Source organism: Hyperolius riggenbachi, chromosome 10 (assembly GCF_040937935.1).
Source record: "Hyperolius riggenbachi isolate aHypRig1 chromosome 10, aHypRig1.pri, whole genome shotgun sequence".
Lineage (NCBI taxonomy): Eukaryota > Metazoa > Chordata > Amphibia > Anura > Hyperoliidae > Hyperolius > Hyperolius riggenbachi.
Genome location: NC_090655.1, coordinates 291495058 through 291512435, shown reverse-complemented (window position 1 = coordinate 291512435; position 17378 = coordinate 291495058). Strand labels below are relative to the sequence as shown.

At 45.8% G+C, this 17378-nt stretch overlaps 1 protein-coding gene across 1 annotated transcript in view; it reads left to right on the top strand.

Moving 5' to 3' along the window:
• The window catches only part of LOC137537297 (zinc finger protein 850-like), a 96119-nt gene that overhangs the window by 73370 nt on the left and 5371 nt on the right, over positions 1-17378 (top strand). Inside the window, exons 7-10 of the mRNA XM_068259374.1 lie at positions 344-466; positions 1233-1330; positions 1442-1498; positions 2447-2627. Of these exons, the coding sequence (XP_068115475.1) occupies positions 344-466; positions 1233-1330; positions 1442-1498; positions 2447-2627 (459 nt within the window). The remainder of the gene's footprint in view (positions 1-343; positions 467-1232; positions 1331-1441; positions 1499-2446; positions 2628-17378) is intronic.

Below are 17378 nucleotides of genomic sequence, written 5' to 3'. Positions count from 1 at the left end.
GTGTCACATGACGGTAGAGATCAGGAGGATTCTGGGAGTGTCACATGACTGGAGAGATGAGGAGGATTCTGGGAGTGTCACATGACTGGAGAGGTGAGGAGGATTCTGGGAGTGTCACATGACCTTACCTTCAGTCTCTCCATACAGAGTTTCCCTTCTGTGAAGTCTGGTGACCATCGCAGTGCCCCCACCTCACCCCCTGATATCTGAGAGATACGAGAAGCCCACAACATCCTCACTGATCTGCTGTCGTGGTGAGTTTAGCATTACCAGGAATTATAGGACAGTATCCAGTGACAGCCAGTGATTTGTATGGTGGTGACTGTATCATTCTGTGTGTCAGGTTCCTATAAGGAGGCTCATTGTCTCATCTATTTCTCCATGGAGGAGGGGCAGTATATAGAAGGACACCAGGACCTCTACAAGGACGCCATGATGGAGAGTCAGCCGCCCCTCACATCACCGGGTAAGAGGAGACTTTCATTTCCCTTGGGGTCCACCTACATCCCCCATTATCTGATACACATAGAGTAAATGTATTTAGTCAGTGTGTGTGTTTCCTACAGATGTATCCATTAACAGTAACCCACCAGAGAGATGTACAGGTCCCCTTTATTTCCAGGATTGTCCACCTATATCCCCCATCATCTGATAATCACATAGAGACAATATATTCAGTCAGTGTGTGTGTTTCCTACCGATGTATCCAGTAACAGAAACCCACCAGAGAGATGTACAGGTCCTCTTTATCCCTGGGATTATCCACCTAGATCTCCCATTATCTGATAAACACATAGAGACAATGTATTCAGTCAGTGTGTGTGTTTGCTGCAGATGTCTCCAGAAACCCACCAGAGAGATGTACAGGTCCTCTTTATTCCCAGGATTGTCCACCTAGATCCCCCCCATTATCTGATAATCACATACAGACAATGTATTCAGTCAGTGTGTGTGTTTCCTACAGATGTATCCAGTAACAGAAACCCACCAGAGAGATGTACAGGTCCTCTTTATTCCCAGGATTGCCCACCTAGATCCCCCATCATCTGATAATCACATACAGACAATGTATTCAGTCAGTGTGTGTGTTTCCTACAGATGTATCCAGTAACAGAGACCCACCAGAGAGATGTACAGGTCCTCTTTATTCCCAGGATTGTCCACCTAGATCCCCCATCATCTGATAATCACATAGAGACAATGTATTCAGTCAGTGTGTGTGTTTCCTACAGATGTATCCAGTAACAGAAACCAACCAGAGAGATGTACAGCTCCTCTTTATTCCCGGGATTGTCCACAGGAAGGTCACACCACCCCCCACCATTATCAGGTAGGTGGAGCCGAGGGTCTCCAGAGACTCTAAATTGTATTACATTTTTCCTTCTGCGTATGCTGTGATCTGTGTTTACAATTTCAGTTCGCTCCCCTTTTTTGAACTTAGGGTGGAGAACTGATACATGGAAGGGTTGTGGTTAAAGAGGAAGAAGAAGAGACTTATGTGAGGAGTGATCAGCAGACTATGGAGGAGGGTGACATAAGGAGGACATGTAAAGAGGAAGAAGAAGAGACATATGTGAGGAGTGATCAGCAGTCTATGGAGGAGGGTGACATGATGAGGACAAGTAAAGAGGAAGAAGAAGAGACGTATGTGAGGAGTGATCAGCAGTCTATGGAGGAGGGTGACATGATGAGGACATGTAAAGAGGAAGAAGAAGAGACATATGTGAGGAGTGATCAGCAGTCTATGGAGGAGGGTGACATGATGAGGACAAGTAAAGAGGAAGAAGAAGAGACGTATGTGAGGAGTGATCAGCAGTCTATGGAGGAGGGAGGCATGATGAGGACAATTAAAGAGGAAGAAGAGACCTATGTGAGGAGTGATCAGCAGTCTATGGAGGAGGGTGACATGATGAGGACAAGTAAAGAGGAAGAAGAGGCGTATGTGAGGAGTGATCAGCAGTCTATGGAGGAGGGAGGCATGATGAGGACATGTAAAGAGGAAGAAGAAGAGACATATGTGAGGAGTGATCAGCAGTCTATGGAGAAGGGAGACATGATGAGGACAAGTAAAGAGGAAGAAGAAGAGACGTATGTGAGGAGTGATCAGCAGTCTATGGAGGAGGGTGACATAATGAGGACAAGTACAGAGGAAGAAGAGGAGACATATGTGAGGAGTGATCAGCAGACTATGGAGGAGGGTGACATGACGAGGACATGTAAAGAGGAAGAAGAAGAGACGTATGCGAGGAGTGATCAGCAGTCTATGGAGGAGGGTGACATGATGAGGACAAGTAAAGAGGAAGAAGAAGAGACGTATGTGAGGAGTGATCAGCAGTCTATGGAGGAGGGTGACATGATGGGGACAAGTAAAGAGGAAGAAGAAGAGACGTATGTGAGGAGTGATCAGCAGACTATGGAGGAGGGAGGCATGATGAGGACAAGTAAAGAGGAAGAAGAGGAGACGTATGTGAGGAGTGATCAGCAGTCTATGGAGGAGGGTGACATGATGAGGACAAGTAAAGAGGAAGAAGAAGAGACGTATGTGAGGAGTGATCAGCAGTCTATGGAGGAGGGTGACATGATGAGGACAAGTAAAGAGGAGGACAATGTTACTGAGGGCAGAACAGGTGAGTAATCAGCAGTAATATAGAATAAATGTGTGTGTACACTCACCTAAAGGATTATTAGGAACACCATACTAATACAGTGTTTGACCCCCTTTCACCTTCAGAACTGCCTTAATTCTACGTGGCATTGATTTAACAAGTAACACATTCTTTAGAAATGTTGGCCCATTTTGATAGGATACGATGCTCTATTGGGTGGAGATCTGGTGTCTGTGGCGGCCATTTTAGTACAGTGACCTCATTGCCATATTCAAGAAACCAATTTGAAATGATTGGAGCTTTGTGACATGGTGCATTATCCTGCTGGAAGCAGCCATCAGAAGATGGGTACATGGTGGTCATGAAGGGATGGCCATGGTCAGAAACAATGCTCAGGTAGCCCGCGGCATTTAAACGATGCCCAATTGGCACTAAGGGGCCTAAAGTATGCCAAGAAAACATCCCCCACACCATTACACCAACACCACCAGCAGCCTGCACAGTGGTAACAAGGCATGATGGATCCATGTTCTCATTCTGTTTACGCCAAATTCTGACTCTGAGACTCATCAGACCAGACAACATTTTTCCCGTCTTCAAGACAACCATCAATAAATTCAACCGCCACTCAACGAACTGTATGCAAAAATACTTTATTTATAGAAAAAGTGGTCCAGAAAACACTAAAACCCCAAACCCCATATAACCAGAATAGCTGGGCACTGGCTACTGGAGTATTCCATGAGACACGCCCCACACGCATCCACATACCACATGCAGTCTGGATCCGCCAATCCTATCTTGCCGTGTGTGGCTAGTGCAAACACCTTGCTGAGATATTGATCAATGTGGCTCTCTGCTATCGATTAGTTAATGGGTTAACTCCTCCGTCACACAAGGCATCCCCAATGCTTTCCTGGATGTATTGATCAAAAATAAAGGGAACAGATTACAGACTTCGGTTTACAGAAAGAAAACTGCTGGCAATACTTACTTGCATGGTTCTAGCTTCCACCCTGGGTGTCAGGAATGGGGGATACCGTATGGACAACTAGTCAGGGTTAGACGAAATTGCTTGGAAGATGATGACCTTCAAATCGAGCAGATGAAAATGTGTGATTGTTTCAAGTAGAGAACGCATCATCACACTGAGGAAACCCACGGTATAGTGGGCGTAACACGTATGTGGGCGAGGCGGGGTGATGCTGGGCTGAAGCTATGTCCGTGAGTTACACGCGGATTACACGCTGAAGCAGACACCGGCTGCATCGAGGTATACAGGTACCTGTAGCCTGTGGGACGCCGCGGTGCAGAGCAATAAGAAAGCGGCGTTGAGAAGGTAAAGCTAAGTAGCGGAGCCCGGGGCGGATAGCCAGGATTGCCTTCAAGTTGCTTAAAGAGGAACTGTAAGCAGAATAAAATATTCCCTTAAAAGTGGTATATGAGAGTGATTGAGGTATATAGATAAGAAGAAGCGACTAATAAATCTCCTAAACTCTGATAGCAAAGTGCTGTAAAAATGCCATAGACAGTGTGGGAGGATCCCTGTTTACTTCTGGCAGGATTAGCAAGTTTTTTTTCTCTTCACTCTAGCAGTTGAAAACACGCCCACAGTGAAGGTTGTTACACCCTCTTTTTTTTTTTTCCTAACTGACAATTTGCAGAAGACCAAACAGTGTAATATGCAGATGTGTGAAGAGAAGCAGACAGGGAATCAGCTGTAGATGCTGAGTAGTGTATTGTAATGTTTTAGCTGAATAAAGTAGTAAAAAGAAGGTGGAAGTCATAGGAAATTATGAAAAATGTAGTGTACTGTATGTGCAATTAATTTAGGTAGCTAATTGGAAATTGTTTACAGGAGCCTAAAAGATGAGAGAGTGGTGTCTGTATATGTAAAGCAATGGAAGGCAGGTGTAAAACAATTTCTGTTAATAATGGTTGCAGGGCTAATGAATGGATATTTTATAATGATAAACGGGAATAGAGGAGTAAGTAGATTGGGTCTATTTCTGTGTGTATCAAATTTCAGCCTGAAGGTCTGTGCATGAAATAGTTGCTGCCTGCTTCATCCCCCCCTCTGAATAAAAGCAAACAAGTGCCACAGTTATAAAGCACCTCAGAATATATTATTTTTCTTATTCTGGTTCAAATGATACCCTACATGCCATATTTCATCACTAGTTGGGAATGTGGCATACTCAGGGCCGGATTTACCATAATGCACTGTAGGCACGTGCCTACAGGCGCCTGATGATGGAAAGGCGGCTCCCTCCCTCTCTAGTACCTCCCTCCCTCCTACCCTATGCAGAGTCCTGATGACAGTGTAAATGAGAGGTTACTCCCCCAGCTCTCTGCATTCCACTGACAAGATCTCCCTTCAGTTGAGGGCACCACTGGCTGCTTAATCCCGAGGGTATCTCTGGCTAACTAATGCAAAGGGACACCTGTAGCTATGACAGGCAAGAGAAGTAAGGGAGAAGTGACAGCTGGGACATCCAGTGGTTCAACAGGAGTTTGTAGGTTCATGGAGGGCTAGGTCTAGGGTGCCAGGACATCTGTGTCTATAAGCTCAAGTGATGTACATCTGAGCCAGGGCGTACCATTATTGCCAGCCTGTGCGTTTGTAGCGATTGCTATGGATCCAATCGCTATGGCGCACAGTTTGGGGACTCCAGATACAATGCTGGGCAACAACACAGTAATGTATCTGTACAGCATTGGGTCTCAAAACTGATCGCATACGATTGCTACGGGCAGCAGCCATTACAAGTGTCCACTGATCTTAAGACTATGCTTACATGTAGGTGGCACAAGGTTAATTAGTTAAGGTGCCCATACACTCGTCAGATTGGCAGCAGATAGATAAGAAATGCATCTGATGATCTATCTGATGCGTTTTTAGAACATTTTTTACCAGGATAGAATTCCAATAGATTTCAGTTTGAAATCTATTGAAATTCGATCTGATGGCATTTTTTTGCCATCAGATTTCCATTAAGGCCAATGCAAACTGATAAGCAATCTCATCAGATCGACCTAAATTTTCCACCCTGCCAGTTCGATGGAAATCCATCGAAATCGATCGAAATCGGCCATCGATCGGTCGATTGGCCAACCGATTTGCAAACGATCAATCGATCGGGATCGGTCGGCCAGAAAATCGTCTGAGTGTATGGGCCCCTTTAGGTAGGCATTTCTACTTTTCGGGGGAGTAACCACTTCATTGTTCAATGGGGACACTGTGACTTTACAACTTTTTTTTAACTGTTTTTTTTTTTTCTGTTTACATGAATGAGTGCAGCAGTCATTCACATATAAAGAACAACTGAAATGAAAGGTATATGGAGGCTGCCATATTTCTTTTTAAGCAGTACCAGTTGCCTGGCAGCTCTGCTGATCTTCTGCCTCTAATAATTTTAGCCACAGACCCTGAACAAGCATGCAGCAGATTAGCTGTTTCTGACATTATTGGCAGATCGGACAAGATTAGCTGCATACTTGTTTCTGTTACTCAGACACTACTGCAGCCAAATAGATCAGCAGGACAGCCAGGCAACTGGTATTGTTTACAAGGAAATAAACATGGCAGCCACCATATACCTCTCCCTTCAGTTGCCCTTTAAGTGAGCGCATGAGCATGCATACGCGGGAAGAAAGGGAGTGCTTATGAGACCGCGTGTGCACCCGCACAAGCGTGTGGAGGGGCTCAAAAGTGCAGGACGTGTATTTCACATCTTGGAATGCACAGGAGGGCGAATCAGGATATGAAATTCACATCCAAATATCTAAACAGGTTAAATAAACTCTGAAACTAAAAAAACTCCCCTGGGGTGTACTCACCTCGGGTGGGGGAAGCCTCCGGATCCTATCAAGGCTTCCCTCATCCTCCTGTGTCCCACGGCGGTCTCGCTGTGCCCCTCCGAACAGCGGGCATGTAAATATTTACCTTCCCGGCTCCAGCGCAGGCGCAGTATCGGTGTCGGCCCGCTCTACTGTGCAGGCGCAAGTCTCCTGCACCTGCGCAGTAGAGCAGACTCGACAGAGATCGGCTATTTCTGCCTATCTCCGTGCTGAGAGCTGCAACAGCTCCTCCGCTGGAGCCAGGGAAGGTAAATATATCAGAGCTTATCGGGCTTGTTGAGGGGGGATTCCGGACACTTCGGGGGTCAGAGCTCGACTGCCTGCAGCTACAGGGGTGGGGGAAGCCTCATTGGGACCCTGAGGCTTCCCACTCCCGAGGTGAGTACCCCCCAGGGGAACTTTTTTTGGTTACAGAGTCTCTTTGCAGTGGCACTGCAAGGAAAAAAATCTCTAGGGCGATAATCGCCTCGGCAGGGGGAATCCTCTGGATTTTAAAGTGCCTTTCAAAACGGTAGCGATTTCCCTAAACGCACAACTATCCAAATCGCATACACAGGACATGCAGAATTTTTAGCGTTAGCGTTTCTGCAATGTAAAGTATATAAACGCTGGTGTAATCGCTCGGCAAAACCGACACAGAGCGATTTTGCTAGTGTTTTTAAATTACTGCACACTGTAAAATAAAATTAAAAGGACCAATCACAATTAAAAACGCTAATCTCAAATCGCTGGCAAAAAGCTGACACTTTTTAAAATCGCTAGAAAATGCTCATTAAAAACACTAGCGATTGCAATTAGCAATATTGCTTTGTAGTGGGTTCCAGGCCTTATGGAGGTTTGTATAAGTGTGCCTTTGGGATGGGGGAGTCAAGGTGGTTGGGGAGAGCGACATTACATACCTATGGTGGGCTGCTCCTGTGGCCTCCCACCCATATGGTGGTCGCAATCTTCTCCCCAGAAAGACTGCACAGCATTGCATTTTAATTTTCCTGGTGGTGGCTGCCCACCACCTGCTGCAATGCATGCTGGGATATGTAGTCCATGGATGCAATTACAGATAGGTACTTGCATCCACCGACTACCCCACCTGGCATGTATTGCTGCAGGTATGCACATGATGGCACCAGGAAAATTTAAATGCAGGTGCTGTGCAGACTGTGTGTGGAGCAGATAGTGACCACCATACAAGGGCGTAGCAATAGCCATAGCCGTCATAGCAGCTGCTATGGGGCCCTGGAGCAAAGTGGGGAGGGGGGGGGGCAGGTGGTACTAATGTATTCTCCATTAACTTTCTTGTGTTCTTCTGCCTATATCTCAGTGCCCATGAACTATGTGTAGTGTTGATTGCATGAGAATGTAAATTACCCAAATAACTCCATGGGGTAGAAGCAGGTGGCAGTGCTCAAGTACCTACATCTGAGGGCCCCATGAAAGTTTTACTATGTGGCCCATGATCCCACCATAGGTAGGTAATGCTGCTTTACCCAACAGCCCCCCCCCCCCCCCCCCCCCAGTACAATCATATAAACCTCCATTATAGGGCTCATTTTTAAAAATTAATTGTAATTGCAGATGCTTGGTTCCCGTAAAGGAAGCATCTGAGTACAAAAAAAAAAGAGATCTACTTACCTGGGGCTTCCTCCAGCCCCTGGTTGCCAATATGTCCCTCGCCTCATCTCCAGTGACTCCTGGTCCCCTCCGGTGCAGATACAGACCTCAGCAGGTCATCCTTTACTGCACCTGTGTGAGCACCGCTGTCAATCATGCACAAGTGGTCTGGAGTGTTCTATGCAAGCGCAATAGTTCTGTGCCTGCGTTGAACACTCTGGACCACATGTGCGTGATTGACAGCGGTGCTCGCGCAGGCGCAGTAGAGGACGGCCTGCTGAGCATCTATAGGGGTCCTGCACCGGAGGGGACCAGGAGCCACCAGAGATATGGCGAGGGCACAGGACGGTTGCCAGGGGCTAGAGGAAGCCCAAGGTAAGTAGATCTCCTTTTTTTAATGTACTTGGATGCTTCCTTTTAAAGTAACTAGGATGGAGTCATATGGTGTGTTTATACTTTCCTAGGTCTTCCTCCACCCCATGAGATATGGGGGTCCCTTGCCGTCCTCTGCGTTCACTTGCAATAGCTCCTGGTAATCTGGCAGTTGTGGGGTAGTGCGCATGCGCGGCATGGCCGCCTGCCCCCCACAACAAGCTCCTGTGCGCAGGAACATTCTGTGCAGCCTTAATGCGCAGGCACAGGTTTCCGGCTGCAGGAGCATGTCAGAGGATGCAGGTGCACCATGACGCGCATGCGCAGAACCCCACGAGTGGTCACACTACCAGAAGCTATTACAAGTGAATGGAGGGGCTGAAGAGGGACCCTCCACACCTCATGGGGCTAGAGGAAGACCAAAGTACACCATATGACTCCATCTCGGGTTCTCTTTAACTATTCCTGTGCTCTAGAGATCCATCCCCCTATATGTATGTGGCCACAGTTTAACCCCCCCCCCCCCCTCCTTGTATAAAGTACAGCTAACAGCCATTGTGCATCCCTCCTACTTGCCCAATGCTAATTGCAATTGCACTCCCCCTCCTGCAGCATCTGTTCCTGTCCTATTTGCAAAGTGCAGTGTATACTCCTGCATACCCTGCGTTTCTCCTCACTTGCTGTCATCAGAGCAGCCTGGTGTACTCTCCTAATCTGCTTGGCTTCAGAGTTCCTCAAATGACATGCTTTATAGCTGCATTTAGTACAATACACCAGGCAGCTGATGACAGCTAGAGAGCAGAGGAGAAACGACACATTATACACACAATATACAGAAGTATACACTGAACTCTGCAAGCAGGAGGGAGACAGACGCTGCTGCAGGCTTCAGGAGGATTGAGTGGACAAAGACATCCAACTGTGCTGGAACGGAGGACATGCTCATAAATTAGCAGTAAGGGGGAAGGGAGAGCGTCTGGGCAAGTCTGCCTGTCATGTAGTAGAGATAGTAATCAGCTCAGCTGATCACACAGACAGCGAGCATTCTGAGCTGTGCAGGGATCCGTTCTTCCTCTGCTTTTTTTTCCTTCCCCCTACTCGGCAAGAGCTTCTTATGACAGCTCCATACGTCACTACCCATGAGGCAATCTGGCTAGGGCTAATTAATATGCTGCCGCGGAGCTGAGGATCTGGTGGGCGTGGCTTCAACATTAAAGAGGGAAAATCTAAATAAATACAATACAAATGCTAATAAAAGCCAGGTTTTCCCCTATAATGTGGACATTAGCTACACACAGGTGGTGAGCACTGTAGACCCTTACAGTACCTCTTTAATAACATGTGCCTTGAATGGACTATGATGATCTGAAGTATGCAGGTTTTAAGCCTGGTTGATATAACATCATGGCCATTGTCTAAAGGACTGAACTGTGTGGCCCATCCAAAACATTGGGTATGCCTTGTGTGACGGAGGAGTTAACCCATTAACTAATCGATAGCAGAGAGTTACATTGATTAATATCTCAGCAAGGTGTTTGCACTAGCCACACACGGCAAGATAGGATTGGCCGATCCACAGTGCATGTGGTATGTGGATGCGTGTGGGGCGTGTCTCATGGAGTACTCCAGTAGCCAGTGCCCAGCTATTCTGGTTATATGGGGTTTGGGGTTTTAGTGTTTTCTGGACCACTTTTTCTATAAATAAAGTATTTTTGCATACAGTTTGTTGAGTGGCGGTTGAATTTATTGATGGTTGTCTTTGAGAAAGGAATCAACCTGCCTTCCCTCTAAGACAATAGAGGTGAACTGATTTATAAATGGACCTGTTCACCGGTTTAACTATTGAGGTTGTGTTTTTCCAGTCTTCAACTGTCCAATTTTGGTGATCTTGTTGTAGCGCATCCGCCTCAAGGTTGTGTGTGTTGTGGTGGCTTCACAAATGCTTTGCTCCATACCTCGGTTGTAACGAGAGGTTATTTCAGTCAATGTTGCTCTTCTATCAGCTTGAATCAATCGGCCCATTCTCCTCTGACCTCTAGCATCAACAAGGCATTTTCCCCCACAGGACTGCTGCATACTGGATGTTTTTCCCTTTTCACACCTTTCTTTGTAAAGCCTAGAAATGGTTGTGCGTGAAAATCCCAGTAACTGAGCAGATTGTGAAATACTCAGACCGGCCCGTCTGGCACCAACAACCATGCCACGCTCAAAATTGCTTAAATCACCTTTCTTTCCCATTCTGACATTCAGTTTGGAGTTCAGAAGATTGTCTTGACCAGGACCACACCCCTAAATGCATTGAAGCAACTTCCATGTGATCGGTTGATTAGATAATTGCATTAATGAGAAATTGAACAGGTGTTCCTAATAATCCTTTAGGTGTGTGTATATTGCTGGTGTGGCTGTATTGCTGCTCACAGACTGGCCATGTTAGGAGCTGTTATTTGTACTAGTTAGAAATTGTGTTTGGTGACAGCTTACTAACAATAACAGTACAGACTCCCTGATTGGAGTTCCCTGTTCTGTTCTGTGGAGAGGGGAGGGGGTGATGGAGGGAGGAGCATCCGGCTACATCTCACAGCAGCAATACAATGCTGATCAGGGGAGGACTTTCCAACTGTGACAGCCACTAAATTGTCTCACATGTGGCTATTATCACCGATCATTTCACGTGATAGAAATCTACCATGTGTGTGTGGGTTATATTCATTCTACCGCTGATAATGGTCACTGTACATTACTGTACACAGATTGGTCACAGTAGGGGTGACTTAGTGTTACCGGCCTGTAATAAGCTGATAATGGTCACTGTACATTACTGTACACAGATTGGTCACAGTAGGGGTGACTTAGTGTTACTGGCCTGTAATGAGCTGATAATGGTCACTGTACATTACTGTACACAGATTGGTCTCAGTAGGGGTGACTTAGTGTTACCGGCCTGTAATAAGCTGATAATGGTCACTGTACATTACTGTACACAGATTGGTCACAGTAGGAGTTACTTAGTGTTACTGGCCTGTAATAAGCTGATAATGGTCACTGTACATTACTGTACACAGATTGGTCACAGTAGGGGTGACTTAGTGTTACCAGCCTGTAATAAGCTGATAATGGTCACTGTACATTACTGTACACAGATTGGTCACAGTAGGGGTGACTTAGTGTTACCGGCCTGTAATAAGCTGATAATGGTCACTGTACATTACTGTACACAGATTGGTCACAGTGGGGGTGACTTAGTGTTACTGGCCTGTAATAAGCTGATAATGGTCACTGTACATTACTGTACACAGATTGGTCTCAGTAGGGGTGACTTAGTGTTACTGGCCTGTAATAAGCTGATAATGGTCACTGTACATTACTGTACACAGATTGGTCACAGTAGGGGGTGACTTAGTGTTACCGGCCTGTAATAAGCTGATAATGGTCACTGTACATTACTGTACACAGATTGGTCACATTAGACTCATTGCTTCCATTATCTCATCAAGCTCTTCAATTTACTGCTTTCCATGTATGGCCAATGCTTTAGCTGTAGGGAGGGTTAGTGACATGCAAAGAACTTTGAGTTGGTGCAAATTGTATGCTAATTATCAGGTGCATACAACGGTGAACACCGCTCCACTCCACCAAGTTCCACTACAGTGCTCGACCTGGTCAGCAAATCCAGAAATTAGGAAGAGAAGAAAGGATGTCTGCACTTGTCAGTAGAACGTTATCCCTTAATAATGGACATATCCAGAACAACCACAGCAAGCATCAATGGGCTGACATGTTTCTCCCTAGCAGTCCTTAGGGCCTGTTTCCACGACACGCAGAATGGATGCAGAAAAACTGACTCCAATGAATGCCTATGGGCCTGTTTCCACTAAACGCGATTTTTGTGATGCAGATTTTCCCATAGGCATTCATTGGAGTCAGTTTTTCTGCATCCATTCTGCGTGTAGTGGAAACAGGCCCTTAATCATAGCTAACATAAAAATGACAGCCTGGACATATAGGTAGGGATGTCAGTACAAAGTACCCGCCCCAACTCCACCCCTAGAAAGAGGAGTGGTCACATTGTCAAGGGGAGGTGTACAAAAACACCCACTTCCACCTAACATGCAGTCTTATGTATACATGCAAAATACAAACATGAGAAATTGTAAATATATACAGGAAAAAAATGGGCCCTTGGGTGCATATAAAAACCAATCCTTTATTATATCAAAAGACATCTAATAAATCCTATACCGTACAACATATAATCACATACAAAAAGATTATTTTTAAAACCAAGCAAAGCGAATCACCATGACTACCCACATCCTTATTAGGGAGGCTGCAGTCCTCCGCTCTTGCAAAGGTCCTATTTTTCAAGGTGCGCTGATAAAGGTCCTGGTACTTAGGTTCTATTATATAATGGCCTGGTGGAAATTTCCATGGAGATGCATTTACAGTGGCTTGCAAAAGTATTCGGCCCCCTTGAAGTTTTCCACATTTTGTCACATTACTGCCGTAAACATGAATCAATTTTATTGGAATTCCACGTGAAAGACCAACACAAAGTGGTGTACACGTGAGAAGTGGAACGTAAATCATACATGATTCCAAACATTTTTTACAAATCAATAACTGCAAAGTGGGGTGTGCGTAATTATTCAGCCCCCCTGAGTCAATACTTTGTAGAACCACCTTTTGCTGCAATTACAGCTGCCAGTCTTTTAGGGTATGTCTCTACCAGCTTTGCACATCTAGAGACTGAAATCCTTGCCCATTCTTCTTTGCAAAACAGCTCCAGCTCAGTCAAATTAGATGGACAGCGTTTGTGAACAGCAGTTTTCAGATCTTGCCACAGATTCTCGATTGGATTTAAATCTGGACTTTGACTGGGCCATTCTAACACATGGATATGTTTTGTTTTAAACCATTCCATTGTTGCCCTGGCTTTATGTTTAGGGTCATTGTCCTGCTGGAAGGTGAACCTCCGCCCCAGTCTCAAGTCTTTTGCAGACTCCAAGAGGTTTTCTTCCAAGATTGCCCTGTATTTGGCTCCATCCATCTTCCCATCAACTCTGACCAGCTTACCTGTCACTGCTGAAGAGATGCCCCCCCCCCCCCCCCCCCCCGAGCATGATGCTGCCACCACCATATTTGACAGTCGGGATGGTGTGTTCTGAGTGATGTGCAGTGTTAGTTTTCTGCCACACATAGCGTTTTGCATTTTGGCCAAAAAATTCAATTTTGGTCTCATCCGACCAGAGCACCTTCTTCCACATGGTTGCTGTGTCCCCCACATGGCTTGTGGCAAACTGCAAACGGGACTTCTTATGCTTTTCTGTTAACAATGGCTTTCTTCTTGTCACTCTTCCATAAGAGCCAACTTTGTACAGTGCATGACTAATAGTTGTCCTATGGACAGAGTCTCCCACCTGAGCTGTAGATCTCTGCAGCTCGTCCAGAGTCACCATGGGCCTCTTGACTGCATTTCTGATCAGCGCTCTCCTTGTTCGGCCTGTGAGTTTAGGTGGATGGCCTTGTCTTGGTAGGTTTACAGTTGTGCCATACTCCTTCCATTTCTGAATGATCACTTGAACAGTGCTCCGTGGGATGTTCAAGGCTTTGGAAATCTTTTTGTTGCCTAAGCCTGCTTTACATTTCTCAATAACTTTATCCCTGACCTGTCTGGTGTGTTCTTTGGACTTCATGGTGTTGTTGCTCCCAAGATTCTCTTAGACAACCTCAGAGGCCGTCACAGAGCAGCTGTATTTGTACTGAAATTAGATTACACACAGATGCACTCTATTTATTTAGTCATTAGCACTCATCAGGCAATGTCTATGGGCAACTGACTGCACTTAGACCAAACGGGGCTGAATAATTACACACACCCCACTTTGCAGTTATTGATTTGTAAAAAATGTTTGGAATCATGTATGATTTTCGTTCCACTTCTCACGTGTACACCACTTTGTATTGGTCTTTCATGTGGAATTCCAATAAAATTGATTCATGTTTGTGGCAGTAATGGGACAAAATGTGGAAAACTTCAAGGGGGCCGAATACTTTTGCAAGCCACTGTATAAGGAAAATACATCCAGATCTATTAGGAGAGGCATATAAACTGAAACTCTGATGTTATTTCACAACATATAAGCAATCCCACTCGCGGATTGATAGCAGATATGCAGACAGATGTCATTTTGATGACATTCACCTTTTTCAGCCTGCTGTTTGAATGACATCTGTCTGCATATCTGCTATCAATCCGCGAGTGGGATTGATTATATGTTGTGAAATAACATCAGAGTTTCAGTTTATATGCCTCTCCTAATAGATCTGCATGTATTTTCCTTATATACGCATCTCCATGGAAATTTCCACCAGGCCATTATATAATAGAACCTAAGTACCAGGACCTTTATCAGCGCACCTTGAAAAATAGGACCTTTGCCAGAGCGGAGGACCGCAGCCTCCCTAATAAGGATGTGGGTAGTCATGGTGATTCGCTTTCCTTGGTTTTAAACATAATCTTTTTGTATGTGATTATAGGTTGTACGGTATAGGATTTATTAGATGTCTTTTGATATAATAAAGGATATAATTTTTTTCCTGTGTGTATGTGTATATATATATATATATATAATATTTGTTGGCATGGTGCATGCATGAAACTATTTATTCAGGCTTTTAAATTGTATATGTACAAATTAAAAGGAAACAAAGAAGGAGCAAAGAACCCTGAATCTCCCCAATGGAAAGGGAGAGCAGAGAATAAGCGAATGGAAAGCATGGGGCAATAACAACCAATGCAATAGTTAGACAAGCAATGGGGAAGGAAGCCTGCCAATTCACCAGAAACGATGGATCGAGGTAGTGTGTGTGATGTAAAAGAGAGGAAGGGAGACTCCAAATAGGGAATCATGTGATAATAGCCAGATCCCATCTGTGGAACTCTGGTATTCAACTGGAAAATCCACATGGCTTCTCTACGCAACACTCTCTTATAGAGATCCCCTCCTCTCTTGGACGGTACAATTCTCTCATTCCTGCAGGACGAGAAACTCGTCATGTCACCCCCGTGAACTTCAGGGAAATGTTTGGCTACATTAGTTATGTTGGAGGTCTGCCAGTCTCCTCTGCTTTTCTCTGTCTCAAAGGCCTGGTCGTGCTGCCTACATATTGCTTTGAACATGCACCACAAGCAATGAAATACAATTCATATCTTGTACCACTATTGATAAATTGTTTGATTTGGTAGCCTCGGGCATTTGAGACAGAGACAGCAGTTTTAGACCTAATATGGACGTGACACTACCTGCAAGTAGAGACACCGCATTTATGGCAACCAACGGCAGTCAACCATGTTTTCCCAGTAGACCCTGAACTAAACGGACTCGGGGACTGAATCTGTCCTAAGGTTGGAGCACTTCTACCTGCAAATCTCACCCCATCCTTCAAAACCTGTGAAAGGCCATTGTCTGCTTGCAGAACCGGAAGATACTTGGCAGTGATACAGGCTGTCATTTTTATGTTAGCTATGATGTAGGACTGCTAGCAGGAAACATGGCAGCTACTTGATGCTTGCCGTGGTTGTTCTGGATATGTCCATTATTAAAGGATAACGTTCTACTGACAAGTGCAGACATCCTTTCTTCTCTTCCTAATTATCAGGGCTGTGTCCCCCAGCATTGCTATTATCCTCCAGTATGTAATGTCCCCCACCCCAGTAATGCCATATCTTTCCCAGTATAGCCATGTCCCCTGTGTCCCCCAGCATTGCCATTATCCTCCAGTATGTAATGTCTCCCACCCCAGTAATGCCATTTCTCCCCCAGTATAGCCATGTCCCCCCTGTGTCCCCCAGCATTGCTATTATCCTCCAGTATGTAATGTCCCCCACCCCAGTAATGCCATATCTTTCCCAGTATAGCCATGTCCCCTGTGTCCCCCAGCATTGCCATTATCCTCCAGTATGTAATGTCCCCCGCCCCAGTAATGCCATTTCTCTCCCAGTATAGCCATGTCCTCCCGTGTCCCCCAGCATTGCCATTACCCTCCAGTATGTAATGTCCCCCACCCCAGTAATGCCATTTCTCCCCCAGTATAGCCACGTCCCCCCTGTGTCCCCCAGCATTGCCATTATCCTCCAGTATGTAATGTCCCCACCCCAGTAATGCCATTTCTCCCCAGTATAGCCATGTCCCCCCTGTGTCCCCCAGCATTGCCATTATCCTCCAGTATGTAATGTCCCCCACCCCAGTAATGCCATTTCTCCCCCAGTATAGCCATGTCCTCCCTGTGTCCTCCAGCATTGCCATTATCCTCCAGTATGTAATGTCCCCCGCCCCAGTAATGCCATATCTCCCCCAGTATAGCCATGTCCTTCCTGTGTCCCCCAGCATTGCCATTACCCTCCAGTATGTAAAGTCCCCCACCCCAGTAATGCCATATCTCCCCCAGTTTAGCCATGTGTCCCCCAGCATTACCATTATCCTCCAGTATGTAATGTCCCCCACCCCAGTATTGCCATTTCTCCCCCAGTATAGCCACATTCCCCCTGTGTCCCCCAGCATTGCCATTATCCTCCAGTGTGTAATGTCCCCCCACCCCAGGAATACCATTTCTCTTCCAGTATAGCCATGTTCCCCCTGTGTCCCCCAGCATTGCCATTACCCTCCAGTATGTAATGTCCCCCACCCCAGTAATGCCATTTCTCCCCAGTATAGCCATGTCCTCTCCTGTGTCCCCCAGCATTGCCATTATCCTCCAGTATGTAATGTCCCCCACCCCAGTAATGCCAATTCTCCACCAGTATAGCCATGTGTCCCCCAGCATTACCATTATCCTCCAGTATGTAATGTCCCCCACCCCAGTATTGCCATTTCTCCCCCAGTATAGCCACATTCCCCCTGTGTCCCCCAGCATTGCCATTATCCTCCAGTG